We start from the raw sequence: 18258 nt of genomic DNA, 5'->3' as shown, positions 1-18258 counted from the left end.
GTTTGATTCAAAAATCTTATTATTATCTGTATCTTCAATTATGTGAATAAGAATTCGTGGCCCATCTGTATAGTGTTGGCTTTTCACCAAGATGATTCGGGTTCGGTCCCAGGTTCAGGTTACATATTTATTCAATTATGCCGTTCGTATCCAGTCGATTCACAGTGTGATCGGTAACTCATTGCATACTTTGACAAATAAACTTGTCGTCAGGATATCCGGATCAGCGTTCGTGAAAAAATGTCGGCACAACAAAAACACTCGTTAAGAAAAAGAAGAGTAAAGAAAAAAGGAACGAAATTCAGAGTCCAGAAAAAGATTTATTATTTATAACTTCTTAATGTCCTTTTTCCGTCCCAAGTACGTCTAAAGTCCATCCCATGGGACGGGATAGGGACCGCTTTTGGATCTCGACGAAGCGGACATTGGCTAGACGTAAAAGACGTCCAAGGAATGTAAACTTGGGAATCTGCTATGTTCCAAGTACATCTCAGACGTCTCAAAGTGCCGTGTTTGAGACGTCTTTGGGACTGCACTGTGCTATCTGGGAAGCAGGTAGGCCTGTGAACGAAACGAATATGTATCATGTTGTAATGCGTTGAAATTGATTATTATTTTCTTTCGCAACTTATAGCCCACTGCAAAGACAGAACTCGGTTAAGGCGAACACAAACTAAGATAAAAGCTAAGTCCTTGAAGATAATTAATGAAGCTTTTAAATGAACAAAGTAAAGAGCAAGCTGTTTCCGTTGAGGATTTTGAAAATGGAACTTTCCCGTGGAATCTTCAAAGAGCAGATCATTCTTCCAATCAGGGTAATAAGGAAATAATGTCGCCATCCTAGTGTTATATATTAATAACATTTTTGTGTTGTAGTGACGACATGCGACAAATATAAAATTGTCGATATACCTGGATGCTTTGGTGGCGATACCAAGAGGAAATCATTCAGACGAAGTTAGAGATATTGAATTATCTTAATTCATTGAAAGCCTCTCGTATTTCATTGGAGAAACCAGTTCTCGTCGACTTTGAAGCGGCTGACAACACTCCATTCCCTGACAACGAGCGAATAAGAGACTTTTACAGGGGAAAGGCTCTAATCGCTAACACGGAAGTAATGCGTCTGCCAGCAATATTTTCTGACGCATTTCAAATTTTCAAACTGGATTCAAATTTCGGACTACATTAAACTTACTTTACGGAGGATCTTGATTTTGACGTCGGTTTATTGGAACCCGAAGAAGGAGAAGATTCAGATTCCGAGAGCGATTACGATAGCGCTGACGAACTCACTGACGAAGAAGAAAACGAGCTTACAGTTGACGAAGACGACGAAGAAAGTGATAGTTTTGATGATCCGTGTCAATTCCATGAGATGTATTGATTGTTGTCTTATGATCTTAAGATGTATGCGTCGATTGTCTATTAATTTACAAATACAATGTGTTGTTCCATAAACATTTTTTGTGTTTAATTACTATAAGTGTTGTGCATCAGTTATATCTTAACAAGCAATCCACTACTCAAGTGCACCGAATCCATGGACCCCACTTTTTTCCCATTCCGCTATGGAACCTAAAAATCTGAAATAATTCAGGCATATCCAATTTTCTACTTCGGATTCACCTGTTTTTGCAGAATTTAAATATTCTCTGCCGTTCGGGAGATATTTAATGTTAAAGTTTGGGTTTTTTCAAATTTTAACAATTTTGAGGGGTCTTTGGTATCGCTTTATGGGTAAATGCTAACCTTTAAAAAAAAACAAATTCTTCCAAAAGTTTTCTCGTCCATCCCTTATTACGAATCCAAAAGGAATTTACATTCTGGATTAGATTGGCCGAGTTATTCCCAATCTAGTAAAGTGTAATTTTGACAAGTTTCCCACCCAGCCTAGTCACCATTTTTTATCACTCCCCCTCGCGTTCCTGGTGGATGACAGCCGAAGCTACGCTTTCCTGGCCTTCACTTTAGACCGAGGGACATACTGTAGGCTCTTTCATATAGTCTATAGTGGCCGGCAATATGAAGCCAAAGGTGCAAAGAACTCGTATGCTTTCATATTTCAGATCTCAGTAGGTGTTTTTTCGAATCGTTATAACACCGAGAATCTGATGAACTAAAGATCATGGAAGAATATGGAGTTTTTTATCATAAACGAGTTAAAAACTTTATAGCCAATCACCGTTCGGACCGGGGCCATTTTGAGGGAAATATTGGTGAGTGTGCTTGAGGCTACAAAAAAAAACAATGTCTGCTAAAAAAACATTTGATTTCGGACAGTGCTAGCCTAGGTTTATTTTCTCTTTCTTCATTGGGTATTTGCTTTATGTCAATGTAAAGGTAAAACATGTTATATTTCACTATATTGTGCATTAAATCTGTAACCAAAGAAAACCATCTTGTTCGTTATCTTCAACAGTTTGAGATTTTTCTGTTTTTCTTTTGGCGTTTTTTTACATTACTCCCTTTCTTGACAGGTTTATTACGGTCTAACTCATGTATTACCTCATGATATGTTCTATTTCTTTGAATCATGTTTACAGAATATGCTATCAAATTAATTGTTTATTCATTATTCATATCATTAGAGCTGGCCATTTCTTCAATACACGTGTTCAATATTAAAATCAAATGTAAGTGGATCACATGTCTAAATATCACTTTACTGTTTACTGTCTTCGAGAGATAGATCCAATTGTTCTTGATCCAATTCTAAGCAGTGCTGCTCTAACCACAAAAGGATAATTTAGCTTCACAAGCTGTGGCTTGTGGCCTTGCAGGCTGTCATGACTCGAATTAACTAAAAAAAAGGACAACAAAAAATCGAATTATTTTAAACTGAACAAATAATTGTAAGCAATGCTTACTTTTCCGTTATTAAGTTTCACAAGATTTCCTTCAAGGGTACTGATGATTTGGTTCTTTTGACATTTAAATGGAACACCAACTTGCTCGATGTCAATGTTCGAACGGGCAGTGGGTAGAGTTGGGGCAGTTTGTAAAGCTAAGGCAGTGTCTCTTGTACGTGTGCTCTCGGCCCGTTTACGGCCGGCATTCACACTGTCCTCACACAGCAGGATTTGTTGTTGATTGGATCGACGGACCTGGAGCATTAGTCCTGCTCGCAGTGCGAACTGTGGATTAAATGGAACGAACATTAGCTAGATGAGTTGCATTGATGAAACCTGCAGGATTGCTTGACATACAACTGCCATCTGTTGAACTGGTGGATAGGCCTACAGATCCCGCTGCATTGACTACAATACAAAAAGAAATGATGAACCATGAAGAGTGAATAATACAATTAACGATGAATGGAAGTCTGCTAACATCCACATGAGCCATACCTGGTAAAGAATTGTTCGTGCTTGATCTTTCACCATTTCCCTGGCTGTCACAGAACCCTTCAGTTTCTTCAAAATCCCCCTTGAATTTTCTTCTAAATGATTGCCCTTTCTCTGTGGCAAGGAGGGCAGCTACTTCTGTCCCTGATACAAAGGTGTGAAAGGTTGGTTCCTTTACGTTGGGTATTTTTATAAATATAATGACTTGGGCATTACTATCTTCAGTCAGCCACCTGCCCTGTTAAAGAAAACAAATGTTACGATTCAATTGAAGCTTAAACAGTTTAACAAAGAATACCCTGTCCCTTCCCAGATAGCACAGTGCAGTCCCATAGACGTCCAAAATACGTCACTTTGAGACGTCTGAGATGTACTTGGCACATAGCAGATTCCCAAGTTTACATTCCAAGGACGTCTTTTACGTATGGCCAATGTCCGCTTCGCCGAGATCTCATAGCGGTCCTTATCCCGTCCCATTGGATGGACTTTAGACGTACTTGGGACGGAAAAAGGATCTCAAGATGTCATGAATAATAAATCTTTTTCTGGACTCTGAATTTCGTTCCTTATTTCTTTCCTCTTCTTTTTCTTATGAGTGTTTGCTGTGCCGACAATTTTTCACGAACGCTTATTCGGATATCCGGACGACGTTTATTTGTCAAAGTATGCAAAGGGTTACCGGAAACACTACATAAATCGACAGCGTACTAATAACATGGTTGAAGAAATATGCAACCTGGACCGGGGATCGAACCCGGATCGTCGTGGTGAGATGCCAGTACTATACAGATGGGCCACGAATTCATGTATATAAATTCGAAGATAAAGGTAATCATAAGATTTTAGAATCAAACTTTGCCGCGAAAAGACAAAGACAGTTTCTCCGAAATTTTCTAAGTGTCGAGAAGGAGCCAAAAAATAAAAACGGGACGCATCAGAGACTTCTACGAGAGGGAGTAAAAATGACGTATCCGACAAGATGAAAAATGAGTAACGTATTCAAATAAGGGCTCACAATGGGACATCTTAGAGATTCCCCTGTGCCCACCGCACCAGCCGCACGGCTTTGGTCCCGCCTTGGGACAAAAATTCCTATCTGGGTTATTCCACTAATCCTCATGGATCTTGTAGAGCGTTTATCTGAATGAATTCGCCTTTTTTTCGAATGATTGTCCTGTTGAAAGAACAACACTCACGTTAGAAACAGTGCAAGTAAAAATGGGTAATTCAAGTAAAACTTACGTTAAGTTGCTGATAAACACCGCATTCTCTTTTTCGTTGGACAGCAGTTTTTTTCGTGCTCCCTTCAGACATTTAAAATAAAACCCTAATCTTCCAGGGAAGGCACGTAGATAACTGGAAACAAATTAAAACTATTGTTTACTTTTTGTAAACAATACACACCGACGACTGCAAAATCAAAATGGCGACGGAAAGGAAAATACCATGGCCTACTGAAATACCGGCCCAACAGCTCGCTATCTCCCTGTTGCCGAATGATTTCATAGCCAGAGGGTCGTAAGGCACTTCAGACGTTCCACATTCCATATAGGGCTGTGTCCCGGGCGATGAAAACCCGGGCCACCACCTGGGCTGAACGAAAAAAAACCCAACCCGACTCGACCCACCGAGGCATTTTTTTTAACGGGGCGGGCGACGGGTTGAACCCCCGGGTCCGCGGGCCAACCCAGCGGTGGCGCCATCTAGTAGTCACATAGAGAAGCTCGTTATTCTCTATATGCCAGCGGCATCAAGAAAGACCTAAAAATATTGCCGCCAAATGCTACGAGAATTTAGCATGAAAAGTAGGATAAGTTGTAGAAAAGTGTTCAGAACACAGAATTGACGTGTCATTGTTGGAAGAAGAAGATAAGAAATTTAGGGAATTTTTTAAATTTTGTAAAAAAGAAGTGTGTTTGACCCGATTTTTTAACCGGGCCGTTACCCGGCCGGTAAAAATTTTTTGACCAATGGGTCGGCCCGGGCCGAACCCATTTACTCTGTTGGCCCAACCCGCTCCGACCCGCGGAAGAAGAAAAACCCATCTAAAAAACCCATTAAAAAAAAACGCTAAAAAACGTCCGGGCCACAGCCCTAATTCCATAGTTCTGAATAGGGCTGTGGCCCGGGACGTTTTTAGCGGGTTTTTTTTCAGCTGTTGGGCCGGTATTTCAGTAGGCCATGGAAAATACATAGGGAAAGGGGGTTTGTCACGTGATGATGACTGGCCAATCAGGGAGTGCGGTATATGGCCTTCGGCTTACAATGGCATGTTCAACATGTATTGAACGATCATCGGAGGCCAAGTTGCATGTTGTTCTTAAAAATTTTCCAGTTGCCTAATTTCGAGCGGCGAAGACATCAGCGATTCATTTTTCTCACGCAAGAGACGCCCGTCATGATGCCACTTTGTTAATCGTCGTTTTATAGACAATTACTTCAACTGGACGATGACTTACAAAAGAAATTCGGATGTTCAATTATTTTATTATTATCCAATTATCAGGTACTATTTTTTATAAATATTTTGCGCAAATATTTACATTAAGCTAACGAACATTAAGCTAATATTTTGCGCAAATACTTACGTTAAGCTAGTGTTTGATAAAAAGAAAACAAGTTAGGAGATGACCGCCAGATGTCGAAGAAATTTCATTTGACTTGTAGCCGGTTCGCCGGTCAAAGAATTTCAATTGTTTTTCGTGTAGCCTCTGTGTTATAGAATAACTATTCGGAAACCGTACGATAATGGAAACACCGGTTTTTAATCAGTATTTGCCAACAATCTAGCCGAAAGGCCCTTCGTATCTTTTATAATCATCATCATCATCATCACATTCCATAACTCGAGAGCTTGAGAAAGAAATCATACTTCCCAGTTCCCATGGGAGTCGAACACAAGTGCCATGTCATTCTATGGCAATTCATTATGACTTAACTGACTCCATATATAATCTTATCAAAAGGCAAATTTTGATGGGTTTATGGGATTGATTGACAGTTGTAGAAACTGGTGTATCGATATTTAAAAAAGCTGTAATATACTTAAAACTTAATTATGTTAGAAAAGTATAGAACCCCTTCAAGCTATTGCGACATGCGTTATTGTCGGTGGTTGTCTGAAAGTCGGTAGCGGCGCCTACACCTATAAAGCAATATATGAGCCCTGCAATCAATCAACAAACTATAATGAACTTTAAATTTTCAAATGAGTATGTAAACAACTGCCAAGTAATCATCTCCTAAAAACCAACAAAATATGACTTTTTATAATATTTTCTAAAGTCGGGTGGGTATATTCTATATTGGGAACCAGAAATAAATATAATTCAACTTTTTCCAGTCTCTGACGATGCTGACGACTTTTTTTAAATGAAAATGAGTACCAATTCGTTTAAGAATCTCTTTTCCTTTCAAACGCAGTTCGCAGTTCAACATACTAGTGACATTTCAAGCATAAAAAGGAAATTGAACCACATTTCCTGTCAAAGTGATTTTACTCCAGAATGATGCCAACAAATCCGTTGGACAAAAACCGGTATTGAAGCAAGAAAGTGTAAATATCTCCAATCCCAATACCGCAATTACAATAAAGCAAAATGTCCTACACGGTGGCGTTTCTTTCCAACATGCAACATCAACTTGGGATAATTTTCGCAGTCGTAATTGGTTTTTTCGTGAAAAAATATTTCTTCGATTCGCCTGAAAATTCGAATTCCGGAAAGTGGAAATCGCCTTTTGCTAAAGATACGAGAAGACCAGTAACTCCATTAGAAACTGATCTTAACAAACGAAATCAAGTCATGAAAAGAAGTTTCTTTCAATCCACTTGACTCGTAAAAATGGGTCAGTATTTTAATTTGATTTGTTTCTGCTGGTGATTTTACAGCACGCAGCTAGCGACAAAACAGAGAGGAACTGGGACACAATTGTTATCGGTTCGGGAATAGGAGGTGCGATTGATCCTTTTCTCCGTTACATTAAATTAACACGTTAGTGTATGTTTAATAATTTCTTATGTGATGTAGGAATGACCGCAGCAGCCCTTCTCAGCAAAGCTGGAATGAAAGTCCTAGTTCTCGAAAAGCATTACAAATTTGGCGGGGCACTGTCACACCTTTAGAGACGAGGGTTATGAATTTGAAGTGGCAATTCACTACGTAGGAAATTTCCTCCGCCCCACTCTAACTTGGACGTTGAATCGTGCTCCTGATTGCTCGAGTATTCTGGATTTCGATCGGGAGCACAGGGCTATACAGCGAGATGTTCGTTGGGATCGGCCAAATAATGCCAGGTCAACCCGATGGTCAGCTTCAGTCGAGGTAAATGCAAAAGACGACAATCATCGTATTTGGAAACCGTTCGGACATAGACGTTGAATTCGCCTAAAAGCAACAACTCAAATGAATTAATTTTGAAAGTCGATGAATAAAAAGCTATTCAATACCTTTTAGGATAAAATTGGCATTAGTCCAATCCATTGCCAAATCGGTCCAAGTTAGCTCCATCTCTTCAGTGGTATTGTAAGGATCAAGTGATGTGTGGAGTAGTAGAGTTAATTGTTGAACAGACAACGTAACTCGACCGTGGAGGAGTAGACGAATTTTATCCCAAAATGGCAAGGCTGGACTTGGATCCTATTCGTAGGGAAAACGTCAATTTAATGTTTAATATTATAATCATTTCTGATTATTTTTACCTTTGAAGGAGGTGAAACGAAATCCCACGCTAGATTGCATTGGGCTATCACTGGCTCCCAACAAGCACCGTAGGCCAGACGCCAGCTCTCAGCGTCACAAGAAAAATCATGGTAAAATTTCAGTTGGTTCATTCCACGTTCGATTTGTACATCAGACATCACTCCAGGGGGCCGCTACAGAAACAGTACAGGTCCGCCGAGCTCGCCAGGAGGACTGTTGTTCAGCTCCGGCTAGTCGACCAAAGAGCAGCAATTCGTGAATGTCGATAAGCGGTTGCGGGAAATCTCGAAGTAAAAATCGCCATCGATGACATGTTAAACGGACTGCACGACACCACAGCGTAATAAAATCTATTTGATCATCAGGCCACGGGCAGTCAGGATCCATCTCCTGGATATTGCGGACGACATTGACGTAACCGTGGAAAGATGGATCGGCTAAAGCCATCAAATCAACTTGCTCCATTTCCCATCGGAACAGAGCCGTTCTCATCGGCCTCGCCTCGTACATGCGTTGCGCTCGCTGAACAAATATCTCAACATTTCGGCCTCCCAGATTTGCATACAGCTCATCAATTTTACCCTGTGAACGAAATTTGTATTGGACGAAACATTTAAGGGTTGATTAGGAGACTTACTTGCGTCAGAGGTGGGTGCGTTCTTCGGAGTTCTTCAATTTTAGCGTGCAACGTACGCTTACGTTTGAGACTCTCATGAAATTCATCTTCGCACAATTCGTAGTTATCACGGAGCTTGACTTCAAATGGGTCGTCACAAAGCAGCATAGAAAATAGTGCAACTGACAAGACGAACGTCACGATAAAGTGGCTCTATTTGTCCAGGAAGCCGAGGCTTTTTGTGCAGCGATTTTAGCCACTTGAAGACGCTCACCATCTCCTTCTCCTGTTGACAGGCTTCGGAAAACTGGTAACGGTAGGGGAAGCAAACGCGCAAATGGGCAATGCTGAGTGACTAGTCCACATTTGTTTGTGTTCATTTGTTAGTGAAAAGACAGTCAGAGGAAAATGAGCTTACTTGAGTTCCGAAACGACTAGCGTAAGCGACACGATCCAGGTACCTGTCTGAATTTTCAGGCATGTCGTAGTTGAAAACGATATTGACACGTTCAATGGCCATGCCACGACCGACCCAATGTGTAGCTACCAAAATTCGCTGATGATAAAAAAAGAGAAATAGAAAATGAAAACTAAAATACAAGTGATTTCATCTAATCTAGCATACCTCTTTAGAGTCGTTGAACTGTTGGTAACGTGACAGACGTTCTGCCTCAGTCATGCTAAAGTGAATGGCGATGGCAGGCAAGTTTTGCTCGACTAGCGACTCGCAGAGCGCCATACAACGCGCAATGGATCTCACGAAGATAACGACCTATCCATGGGAAATGGTTAATCATTTGCGGCAACACTCGAATACAATAAGTTCAGCTAACCTGGTTAAACTCAAGTACGCCGAGTAGCTCAAATAATTTTCCGTTCTTCTCGTCGTCCTTTAGTTTGACGTAGTGCTGCTGTAGACCGCGAAGAGTGTGTTTGGACTCGTCGTCGTCAACGTCCACTTCGGTGCTGCATCAAAGATCAATTTTTTTTAAACAAAAGAGGCGCTACATGGAAGGTCGTTTGGAGAATTGGGGAGGAATAAGAGCAAAAATCAACCCTCGGCTCCCTCCAGCAAAATGTTTTAGATGCTCATGTGGTGGTCGTGTTGCTTTATTGACCGGAGTGTGAAAGGGCTTATTACATCTTGCATAAACTTTTGGCAGACAGGACGGATCTCCTTGCTCAGCGTGGCGCTGAACATCATCACTTGTTTTTCACGAGGTGTGTTGCTGAAAATCTCCTGTACATCTCGAAGCATGTCTTGATGAAAAAATATGAATTAATACTACATTTCAACTTGAATAAATAACACATTAGTTAAACGCTTTACAGGTATCTTGAAGCATTTTGTCACATTCGTCAAGAACAAAGTGCTTAAGTGTGCAGAGGTTTAGTCTCTTCGTGCGGAGCAGCGTCGTTAAACGACCAGGGGTTCCAACCACAATGTAAGGGCAATTTATTTTCAAAGCTTCCTCATCTTTACAAATATTCACACCACCAACGAATACACCAACCTAAAATAATTTCAATTCAATTAATATTTTACAGAATTCATGTAACAAGTTCTTTACCTTGATGGTAGTCATGTGCCTGGACAAACATTCATATGCATTGTAGATCTGGATAGCTAGCTCTCGAGAATGTTAAACAACAAGAACATAAACCTGATTTTCCACCGTCTCCAATTGTTGGAGAGTTGCCAATACAAAAACAGTAGTCTTACCCGTTCCAGATTTGGCTCGACACAACACAACACATCCATTACCAAAACAGCCTGAGGAAGACACTCAAGCTGAACTGTAAGACATTAAAGAGTTGAGTTAGATTTCTAAGAAGAATATCTTAACCCAAAAACAAACATATCACAAGTTTGGAGCTCAAGAACAAATTGCCATCAAGTAAAAAGTCAAGTCAAGCAAGCAAGTTCTCTCTTTCTCTGTTCCTGGTGTTCAGCTCAAGACCACATGTTGGCACGGTACAGAAATATGCCCCAGGTTATAGCATTTAGCATTACTACTACAATTTTACGTTAAAGATTGTTGAAAAAAAAAAGAAATTGCTAGTAATGAACAATGCAAGGGTACTTGTAAAAATGAAATAAAAAATAGTACCTTCAGAAAGATGTTCAAAGCCACGGTCAACGATAGCTCTCAAAATTTCCGGTTTGAACTCAATATCTTGAAACCCAGAGCTATGAATGGATATGCCTTTAACTTCCTCCGTTGCTGGAGCATCTCCACTTCCTTCAGTGGCTACTTGTTCCGTCGCCTCCTCATCTTCGTAAACCAAAGGATCTTCATTGTCTGCCGTGCTTGAAATAATGGGATCGTGGCAGGATGACGGATTCCCATGAGTATAACTTCGTCCATAATTATTTAAAAAAAAAATCGTTTCTGCTGCGACCACGAGACGAATGATTGAATGAAGCAGACGACAGATAAAACGAGATTTCAAAAAGCAGTACGAAAATCCTCTACTAGGTGGCTGACTGCCTAGAAAAATAAGAATTAGCGGTTTTTTTAGAAATCAAAATGAATCAAAATGATCAAATTCGTACAGTTCAAGGAAGGGGTTTGTCCTGCGACAAATGGATGCGGGAAAGCATTTTTACCATGTGTTGACCAATAAAGTGTTGATGACAGAATTGTGTTGGCACGACCACGCTGATTAACGATATTGAAACAAATACTGAAGTACTGAACTTTTTGGTAGTAAGATGGTGGATAGCGGGGTTGGAAGATGAGTTGACACTCAAACGCAATAATAACACAACTCAACGAATAAAAATGCAGATCTTCCTAGCCTATGTAGTAAGAACAGGTAGCAGTTATCAATGCCAGGATAAGCGATCCACCAAATTGAGTAAACTAAAACAAACAAAAAATCAGAATAAATGGGAATTAACACATCAAAAATAAGATTTGATTTGCATACTCTGGACGTCGTCTTTAATTCATGGATATCCAGCATGAGGTCACACCTACTTGGCCACTTCTGGATGGCTCAATCAAGAACAAAGAGTTAACTACGCAATTTTAATCGTGCGATTACATATGATAACATCGATCAGGTATTCCAGGATATTCATAAGATAGAATAAGTCAAGTGATGAGGAAAAAAACTATTGGTGGAAATCTATTTTCAAACTTTATTAGTGGGTAGTAGGACTACAACAGACAAAAAATTGAAATTTGGCTACATGCCTACATGACAGGAATGAAAGATAATGTGACATAGTTTACGAAGCTTCACGACCGATCAAGAGGGAAATTTAAGGGAACAAAATAAGACGTAAGCAGTAGTTGCTATATTGACATTGTTTTTAAAAAAGATTCTCAATAAGCAATAAATATTTTCTCAGATTCTGATCGATTCCGACATTCATCACCGACAAAAAGTTCTCCCACGCATTTTACCACGTATAAGTCTTCTTCAATGCAATGCTCAGTGAAACTACTCATTACTTGACTGATAATAGATGAGTAATTGCCAATTGTTCCTTTTAGCTTGCTCTTCCCAACGCTCTACATTACTCTTCGATATTTCATCACACCGATCGATCAAGATATCTTTAAGATGGTTTTGAGCATTCATGAAAATATCAATTCCTTTCTCGGTCACATTGTGGCAAAACATAACGACAAACTTTTCAAGATTATTGAATTTTTGAATTCTAGCGACCTTTTGGAGAATGTCGTCGTTGAGCGTAGAACATCTCTTAATCGTTATTTCCACTAATAATGGCGAAGACAACAGCAAGATTAAATGTTCGCGCGGTATACCACTACCAACAAGCCCCAACCTTTCCAGTTGCTTTAATACTTGAGGTTCAGTCGGTTCAGTCTTAACCCATTCTTTAACAAGTTTGGCGGTGAAATAGCTCAAATTATTGATAAGTTCAAGGGAGTGAAGGTTCGGGCAAAGCTGTGTGATTTCCAGAATATTGACATCACTCAACCTGGATAGGGAAAGTGCCTTCAGTGATGAATTCCCAAAGGCTTTTAAAATTGGGGTCACACCGCCACCAAACGTGACGTTACCATTAGAAGGGAAATCCGAACTCATTTTAAAATTACGGAGATTTTTAAGAGACAACAAACTAAGCAAATCACTGTCTGTCAGTCCTTTGTAGCTTTTGATTTCCACCTGGATCACAGACGGGCACAGAGAGACAACAAATCCCAGAGTTTTAGGTATGTAGACGTCACAATAAGCGGAAGCGATTCTTAAACATAACAAAGAATACTTTGGAATCTCCAAATTTTGGTTCAAGAAAAACTCTTTGTGAATTCGCGCTAAGGTTTGAACAGTAGCCATATCCCAGACTTGAAGACTATGAAAGTTTTCTAAGATTATTTGGATTCCGGCGTGGGTAATTGATGTACCCATCGAACGCAACTGTACAAGAGATTTGGGCAGCCCCAATCCATCAACTCCACTTCCTAGATTATGCTTTGCACCGTCACACAATCCTTTAACTCCAATATCTGTGATTTTCTTGCATTCATACAAATCTAGTGCTCTACGAAAGAAACGATAATTATTGTTTTTTACAAATTTGGCATCATACAAACTTGTTACCTCAAATGTGTGCAGCAAGTTCCTATTACTTCCAAGCTGCTGTCATCTGCTTTAGAATATGAAATGTCCAGTACTTGTAATTTTGAAAGTTTAGGAATGAAAGAAGTAAAGAATTCATCGCTAAAAGCAATTGAGTGGAAAGCCAGATGTTTTAAGTTCTGAAATAGAAAAAGTGTCGTGTTTTGATTTGAAAGCAAGTGTAAATGTAAAATTTCTTACTACACATCTGATTGAATTATCAAGCTCAATGTCAATGGATCGATCATCTTCACTTTGCATAAATCCCAGATTCAAGGTCTCCAAATGAGGAACGGCCAGTAAACCAAGAAATCTTTTCAAACATCCTCTGTTTCTAAGAGCAATGATGATTTCCTCCAATACCTTGTTAGCTATTACAAAATAAGACAATATAAAAATACTAATGGATAGATCAGTAATAGTTGACAACTTACGCAACTGATCAAAATCACTGGTTGGTTTCTCACACAACAGAGCCATGTTGTTTACAACAAAATCAAGGCACGTTTTGTATAGTGACTTCACTCCAATCAATTGTGGCATCTTGGATTTGAATGATCTGTTATAATAAGATAATCTCTTATTAAGTTTTAATCAATACATGATTAGAAACCATAGGTAACTTACCAGTTTTCAAGGTAAACATGTGTGCAACGAAATTGCCACCTTCACTGTTTGTAATGACTAATGAGATATAGTCCGAGATAGTCAACTTGGACGTCGAACTAACTTTAACGTTTCAAATTAGTGTCCCAGTGAGTTGTAGAGAGATCTCAAGATTAAGATATTTAACGACGACTGGACGTGTGGCTTATTAACGAATCTAATTCTCAATTCTCAAATTCTCGCCTTTCTTTATTAGCAATTCAGAATAGTTCTGAGAAAGCGGATTAATACAGCTGAAGTCCCCCTAGTGGCTGAATTTGAATTTTAAATTTTAACCGTTGCCAAATTATTTATTATTTAGCAATTTATCCGTTGTTTACTTTGTTTTAAGGAAAAGGAGTTTAAGGAAAAATTAAGAAATTTTAACTTATTTAAAAATCACTGATAGGGTGGTACTGGTAGCAAACACGATAAAAAGAATAGATGGATTCGAGTCTTCGAAAATCACCGACCTGCAAAAGATTTGAAAAACGATTTTGAAAACTGAACCACAAGGATAGGGATTGGCTGAAATTTAAGACATTTATTTAGAACTTTAATATGTTAGAACCCAGAAACAATGTTTCTTTATTTATGTGTCAGAGAAATGTCAAGACTGGCACTCTGGCAGTCAGGACTAAGGGTTCTTTCATAACCGTTTTGAATGAAATGGTGTTTTAACAAATTGTCTGCTGCGTTGCTATGGTTACCAAGATTCAACCAAATTTTTGAAAATCTTTCAAATTCAAATAAACTTTTTTTAAATGTTTCCCTAACTATTACAGATGTTAATTAGTCCCAATCTCACAGAGAAATTACACAATGGCCATAGAAATGTTTAAAAATGGGCTATGTCGATTGTCGAAAGAATAATTTTTCTTTCGTTATTTATTTATTTTTAAAAAATTTTTTTTTAAATATATTTTATTTGCGATTTTGTCTTTATATACCACGGCGAACAGTAATTTTAAGTGATTGGATTTAGATATTCTTATCTTTAGGATTCCTAAGAATGCACAATTTTCTCTGTACACTTGTTTTAACAGATTAAGTAATACTCCAAACACACTTAATAGAAAAGGATTTTTATTGGCTGCCAGGCCAGGCTGAGGAGGCCAGGCCTTCTCTCCCCTTGTCAGGTTAAGACTACGTCTCTGAAGAAAACATCTAAGAAACCTTGTACAAGAAATCACTAAAGAAAACCAACACACAGAAGAAAAGAAGAAACAAACAAATTAAAGATTTGTGTTGCCATACCCCAAGAATTCTCAACACCGAATAGTTGATGCCTGTGAAATTAAGGCGCGGAATAGGCTCACATCGCCCTTGTCAATCAGCTGTAAACACAAGTCAAGAATCCGAATTCGTTTTTTATCGATATTGGGTTTCCTTCTTCTGTGCCAGGTTGAGATTTTCCCATCAATTTGACTCTTTCGATCCATTCAACGTCATTTTGCGGCCATGTAGAGTAGTTGAAACTAGACAGACTTACTCTTTTCAAAATCAGACAAACCTGCCCAAACTCGACTGCAATCGTACAGTTGGGACGATAGTTGAATGTCTTGTGATAGATTGGAAGGGGTCTTGGTTTCCAGGTCCCTATAAAAAATTAAGCCGGTTTGAAACGTACTAGTTTGGGAGATAAGGCGCAGTGAAGAACAGTCTGTGCTCCTTGGAATGGACTGTGAACTACAATAAAGCGAATCGGTTTCTGGATTGCTTTCAAAATCGGGTTAACAAGAAAGGAAAATGACGATATCGGTGACTCCACTGATCCAGGATCTACACTAAGATAGAAAAGCAAGCTTATCAGCTCGCCGCGAAGGGATAGTCGTAAGCCAGTTGAAAACTGTCTTAAATGAAAAATTCAGGGCCTATTGTTAAGTCGGACTTTTTGCTAAATGCCTTCCTAATTTTTCAGAATTTTTCTGTATATTTTATGTTTTTTCTCTGAAATTTTCTGGAAAAAAATTCTATCGTGAAATTTTGATTTGTTTGAGTCATGGTTAACAAAGGGCATGGGTCAAAACAATATTTTCATTTTAAAAAAAAGTAAATCTATAATGAGACTTGAACCATGACCCTCTTCATTATCAATCCAGCGCTATAACCAAAAATCTATTTTTCGTCTTTTAATTCGATCCATTATCAAAGTAAATAAAATTATTTTTGTTCTGGCAGCACCGCATATTTTTTGTGTCATTTTTAAGACCAAAAAGTCCGAAATCTGTTGTGAATCTGTTATACACACTTTTCTTCACAGACTTTTTGTCTTAAAACGGGATTTTTCCGACACTGTTCAATATCCTTGCAAGTTATTTACGTTTAGTTTGCTCAAGTCATATTTTCCTATTTTTACACATAAAGTTCAATGATTGAATTTTAAAAATAACCATCTTTTAGTTTAATTACTGCAAAACATAAATGCAAATCTGCTTGTTGCGTCATGGTTGGGACATTACAGATTGTGTCATCACGGCGATGCTATGGACATCTGGTGGTGATTTATTTTTACCTAAAGTGAAAAAGTTGTAGTCGCAACCGCCAGATGCTACTAGTCGTTAAGCAATTATTTTAACAGTTTTTCATAAATTACGGGAGAAGTAATTAAGTAAATGAAATTATTTTTGTTCTGGTCGCACCCCATATTTTTTGTGTAATTTTTAAAACCAAAAACTGAAATGTGTCGTAAAACGCCCGAGCTATGGAGCGTTACATACATACATACATACAGACAAAGTGACATGGCTTTTTTTTTCTGCGTATGCGATTATTAGCTTCGCCCTTCGGGCTCGCAATAAACACGAATGCCTCTATCTGTTTAAAAAAACCAAAATATTAATGATTCAAAATGCAATATTATAGTAATGTAATAGTTTACCCTTGGAACGTGCAAAAGTCATACTATACAACAATATAAGCATAGCTTTGCTTTAGCGTAACTCTGAAATCTTGCTGATGTTCCGGTGCTCCTTTGTCGAAAATACATGCACTCTTCAAGTCTAACCATCGATCTATAGTTAAGAAATGTGCAGCCGATGACAAAAATATTACGCGGCTTTGATCCGATAATACTGGAAGCAGTAATTCAATCAAAAGAAAATGCCCTGTAGAAAGATAACAATGAGTAAATAACTTCATTCACCAACATACATTAACATTATACACCAAACCTACCCAAATAATTGGTCTGAAAGGTGACATCAAATTTATCTGCAGTTTCTTTAGGAGGATGGAATACATTAATACAATACTCCTGCATTATTGATAAGAAAACCCTGGAACCCTGCGGAACCCTGGAAGGCGGTCGGCTGTAATCAAAGATTACAGAGTCTGAAATGAGAAATAAGGAATTTCGCTAAAATATAAAAAAAAAAGGTTATTTTCACCAAATCACACAATCACGAGTTCTGAATTCTTACTCAATAATATTGTTATTCACATTGTAAGGGATGTCTGTAGAAGATGTTGAACGAATATCCGGTTTTTTTCCCGTTGAATCTTAAACACGTAAGCAAAACTGGGTTGCCTGTATCGACGATTCCACACCAGCATTGACGTTCTTCTCAGTGTCTTTTCTTCAACAGATTTTGTTGTTGTTGCCGATAGTGGAACTGTAATCCACGCCAATCACCATGTAGACTGGAGATTGGAATTCTTCTTGTTTCAGGCAAACGTCCTGATGGCAGTCCACATATAGATGAGTGTTGGTATAGCTTTAAGTATTTGTTCTACATTGCTGGCGTCTCCATGGGCCGAGGTAACTTTGACAGTCACACTGCACTTGAAAGCTTAGATTTGTTTCATTGGAGCCTAGTGGTAGGATGATTTTTACCTAATAAAAACACACAAAACAAAAATAAATCTTCTTGTAGCACAATTTAGGGGAGATCCAATAATGCAGGCGAAATAATTCATGCCTCACTTCTTACACCAATGTGACCTGAACATGGGCCGTTGCAAACATTTACTTCATTTGATTGTTTTACAATCACGTTAGAACTTAGAAGGTATAACGAGACACCCGTGGCCGCGTTATACCAAATGCTCACTAGAATCATACAACGCAGATTGCAACTTGGCAGCAATATAATGCTCATGCCAGCCTTACCGTCAATGCTGTTTGTGTTGCTGTGAGTGTGACTGTGTGACACCTTAACCTTACAAAAACAGCTTTTGCAGTCCTGAAGAGTGCAGACGACCTTCCGAAATCCGAACTGCGAAATGCGAATGTCGTTAATGAGCGGTGTTGTCCTATTACCAAATACCAGACTGTAGAAAGCAGGCATGATGTGTGAATGTGTGATTAAACACACAAATTTGTTTCTACTTTCTTAAAATCAACACAAAA

The 18258-nt window shown here is 38.8% G+C and overlaps 2 protein-coding genes, 1 long non-coding RNA gene and 1 pseudogene across 3 annotated transcripts; all 4 read right to left on the bottom strand.

Annotated features, from left to right (window-relative positions):
* Positions 1-2550: 2550 nt before the first annotated feature.
* On the bottom strand, positions 2551-4826 carry LOC124321039. Its single transcript, XM_046783954.1, has 7 exons — positions 4590-4826; positions 4451-4521; positions 3646-3655; positions 3351-3585; positions 3210-3260; positions 2871-3137; positions 2551-2803 (listed from the first exon to the last, which is right to left on the bottom strand). The coding sequence occupies exons 1-6, from the start codon at positions 4659-4661 to the stop codon at positions 3070-3072; spliced, it is 507 nt and encodes a 168-aa protein (XP_046639910.1). The 5' UTR covers positions 4662-4826; the 3' UTR covers positions 2551-2803; positions 2871-3069.
* A 2287-nt stretch (positions 4827-7113) lies between these two features.
* LOC124322108 lies at positions 7114-11392 on the bottom strand (annotated as a pseudogene).
* Positions 11393-11772: 380 nt separating this feature from the next.
* On the bottom strand, positions 11773-14148 carry LOC124320668. Its single transcript, XM_046783528.1, has 5 exons — positions 13890-14148; positions 13697-13821; positions 13464-13633; positions 13245-13402; positions 11773-13185 (listed from the first exon to the last, which is right to left on the bottom strand). The coding sequence occupies exons 2-5, from the start codon at positions 13803-13805 to the stop codon at positions 12117-12119; spliced, it is 1506 nt and encodes a 501-aa protein (XP_046639484.1). The 5' UTR covers positions 13806-13821; positions 13890-14148; the 3' UTR covers positions 11773-12116.
* Positions 14149-16704: 2556 nt separating this feature from the next.
* LOC124320962 lies at positions 16705-18258 on the bottom strand. The gene is made up of 5 exons (XR_006914088.1): positions 18019-18258; positions 17330-17742; positions 17085-17265; positions 16789-17014; positions 16705-16724 (listed from the first exon to the last, which is right to left on the bottom strand). It is a non-coding gene; the product is annotated as an uncharacterized LOC124320962 (long non-coding RNA).

This window comes from Daphnia pulicaria, chromosome 1 (genome assembly GCF_021234035.1).
Source record: "Daphnia pulicaria isolate SC F1-1A chromosome 1, SC_F0-13Bv2, whole genome shotgun sequence".
Classification (NCBI taxonomy): domain Eukaryota; kingdom Metazoa; phylum Arthropoda; class Branchiopoda; order Diplostraca; family Daphniidae; genus Daphnia; species Daphnia pulicaria.
Note: the sequence above shows the minus strand (reverse complement) of the source record. Positions and strands in the feature narration are given on the sequence as shown.

Excerpts from the sequence above, each read along its gene's own strand:
- LOC124320668 (XM_046783528.1), bottom strand. The coding sequence starts at position 13,805 with ATGCCACAATTGATTGGAGTGAAGTCACTATACAAAACGTGCCTTGAT. Across the intron at positions 13,403-13,463 it reads ATAATTCAATCAGATGTGTA|AACTTAAAACATCTGGCTTT; the intron begins GTAAGAAATTTT and ends TTTCTATTTCAG. Across the intron at positions 13,186-13,244 it reads ACTTGCTGCACACATTTGAG|AGCACTAGATTTGTATGAAT; the intron begins GTAACAAGTTTG and ends TTTCTTTCGTAG.
- LOC124321039 (XM_046783954.1), bottom strand. The coding sequence starts at position 4,661 with ATGTCTGAAGGGAGCACGAAAAAAACTGCTGTCCAACGAAAAAGAGAA. Across the intron at positions 4,522-4,589 it reads GTGTTTATCAGCAACTTAAC|GACAATCATTCGAAAAAAAG; the intron begins GTAAGTTTTACT and ends TTCTTTCAACAG. Across the intron at positions 3,261-3,350 it reads CACGAACAATTCTTTACCAG|TCAATGCAGCGGGATCTGTA; the intron begins GTATGGCTCATG and ends TTTGTATTGTAG.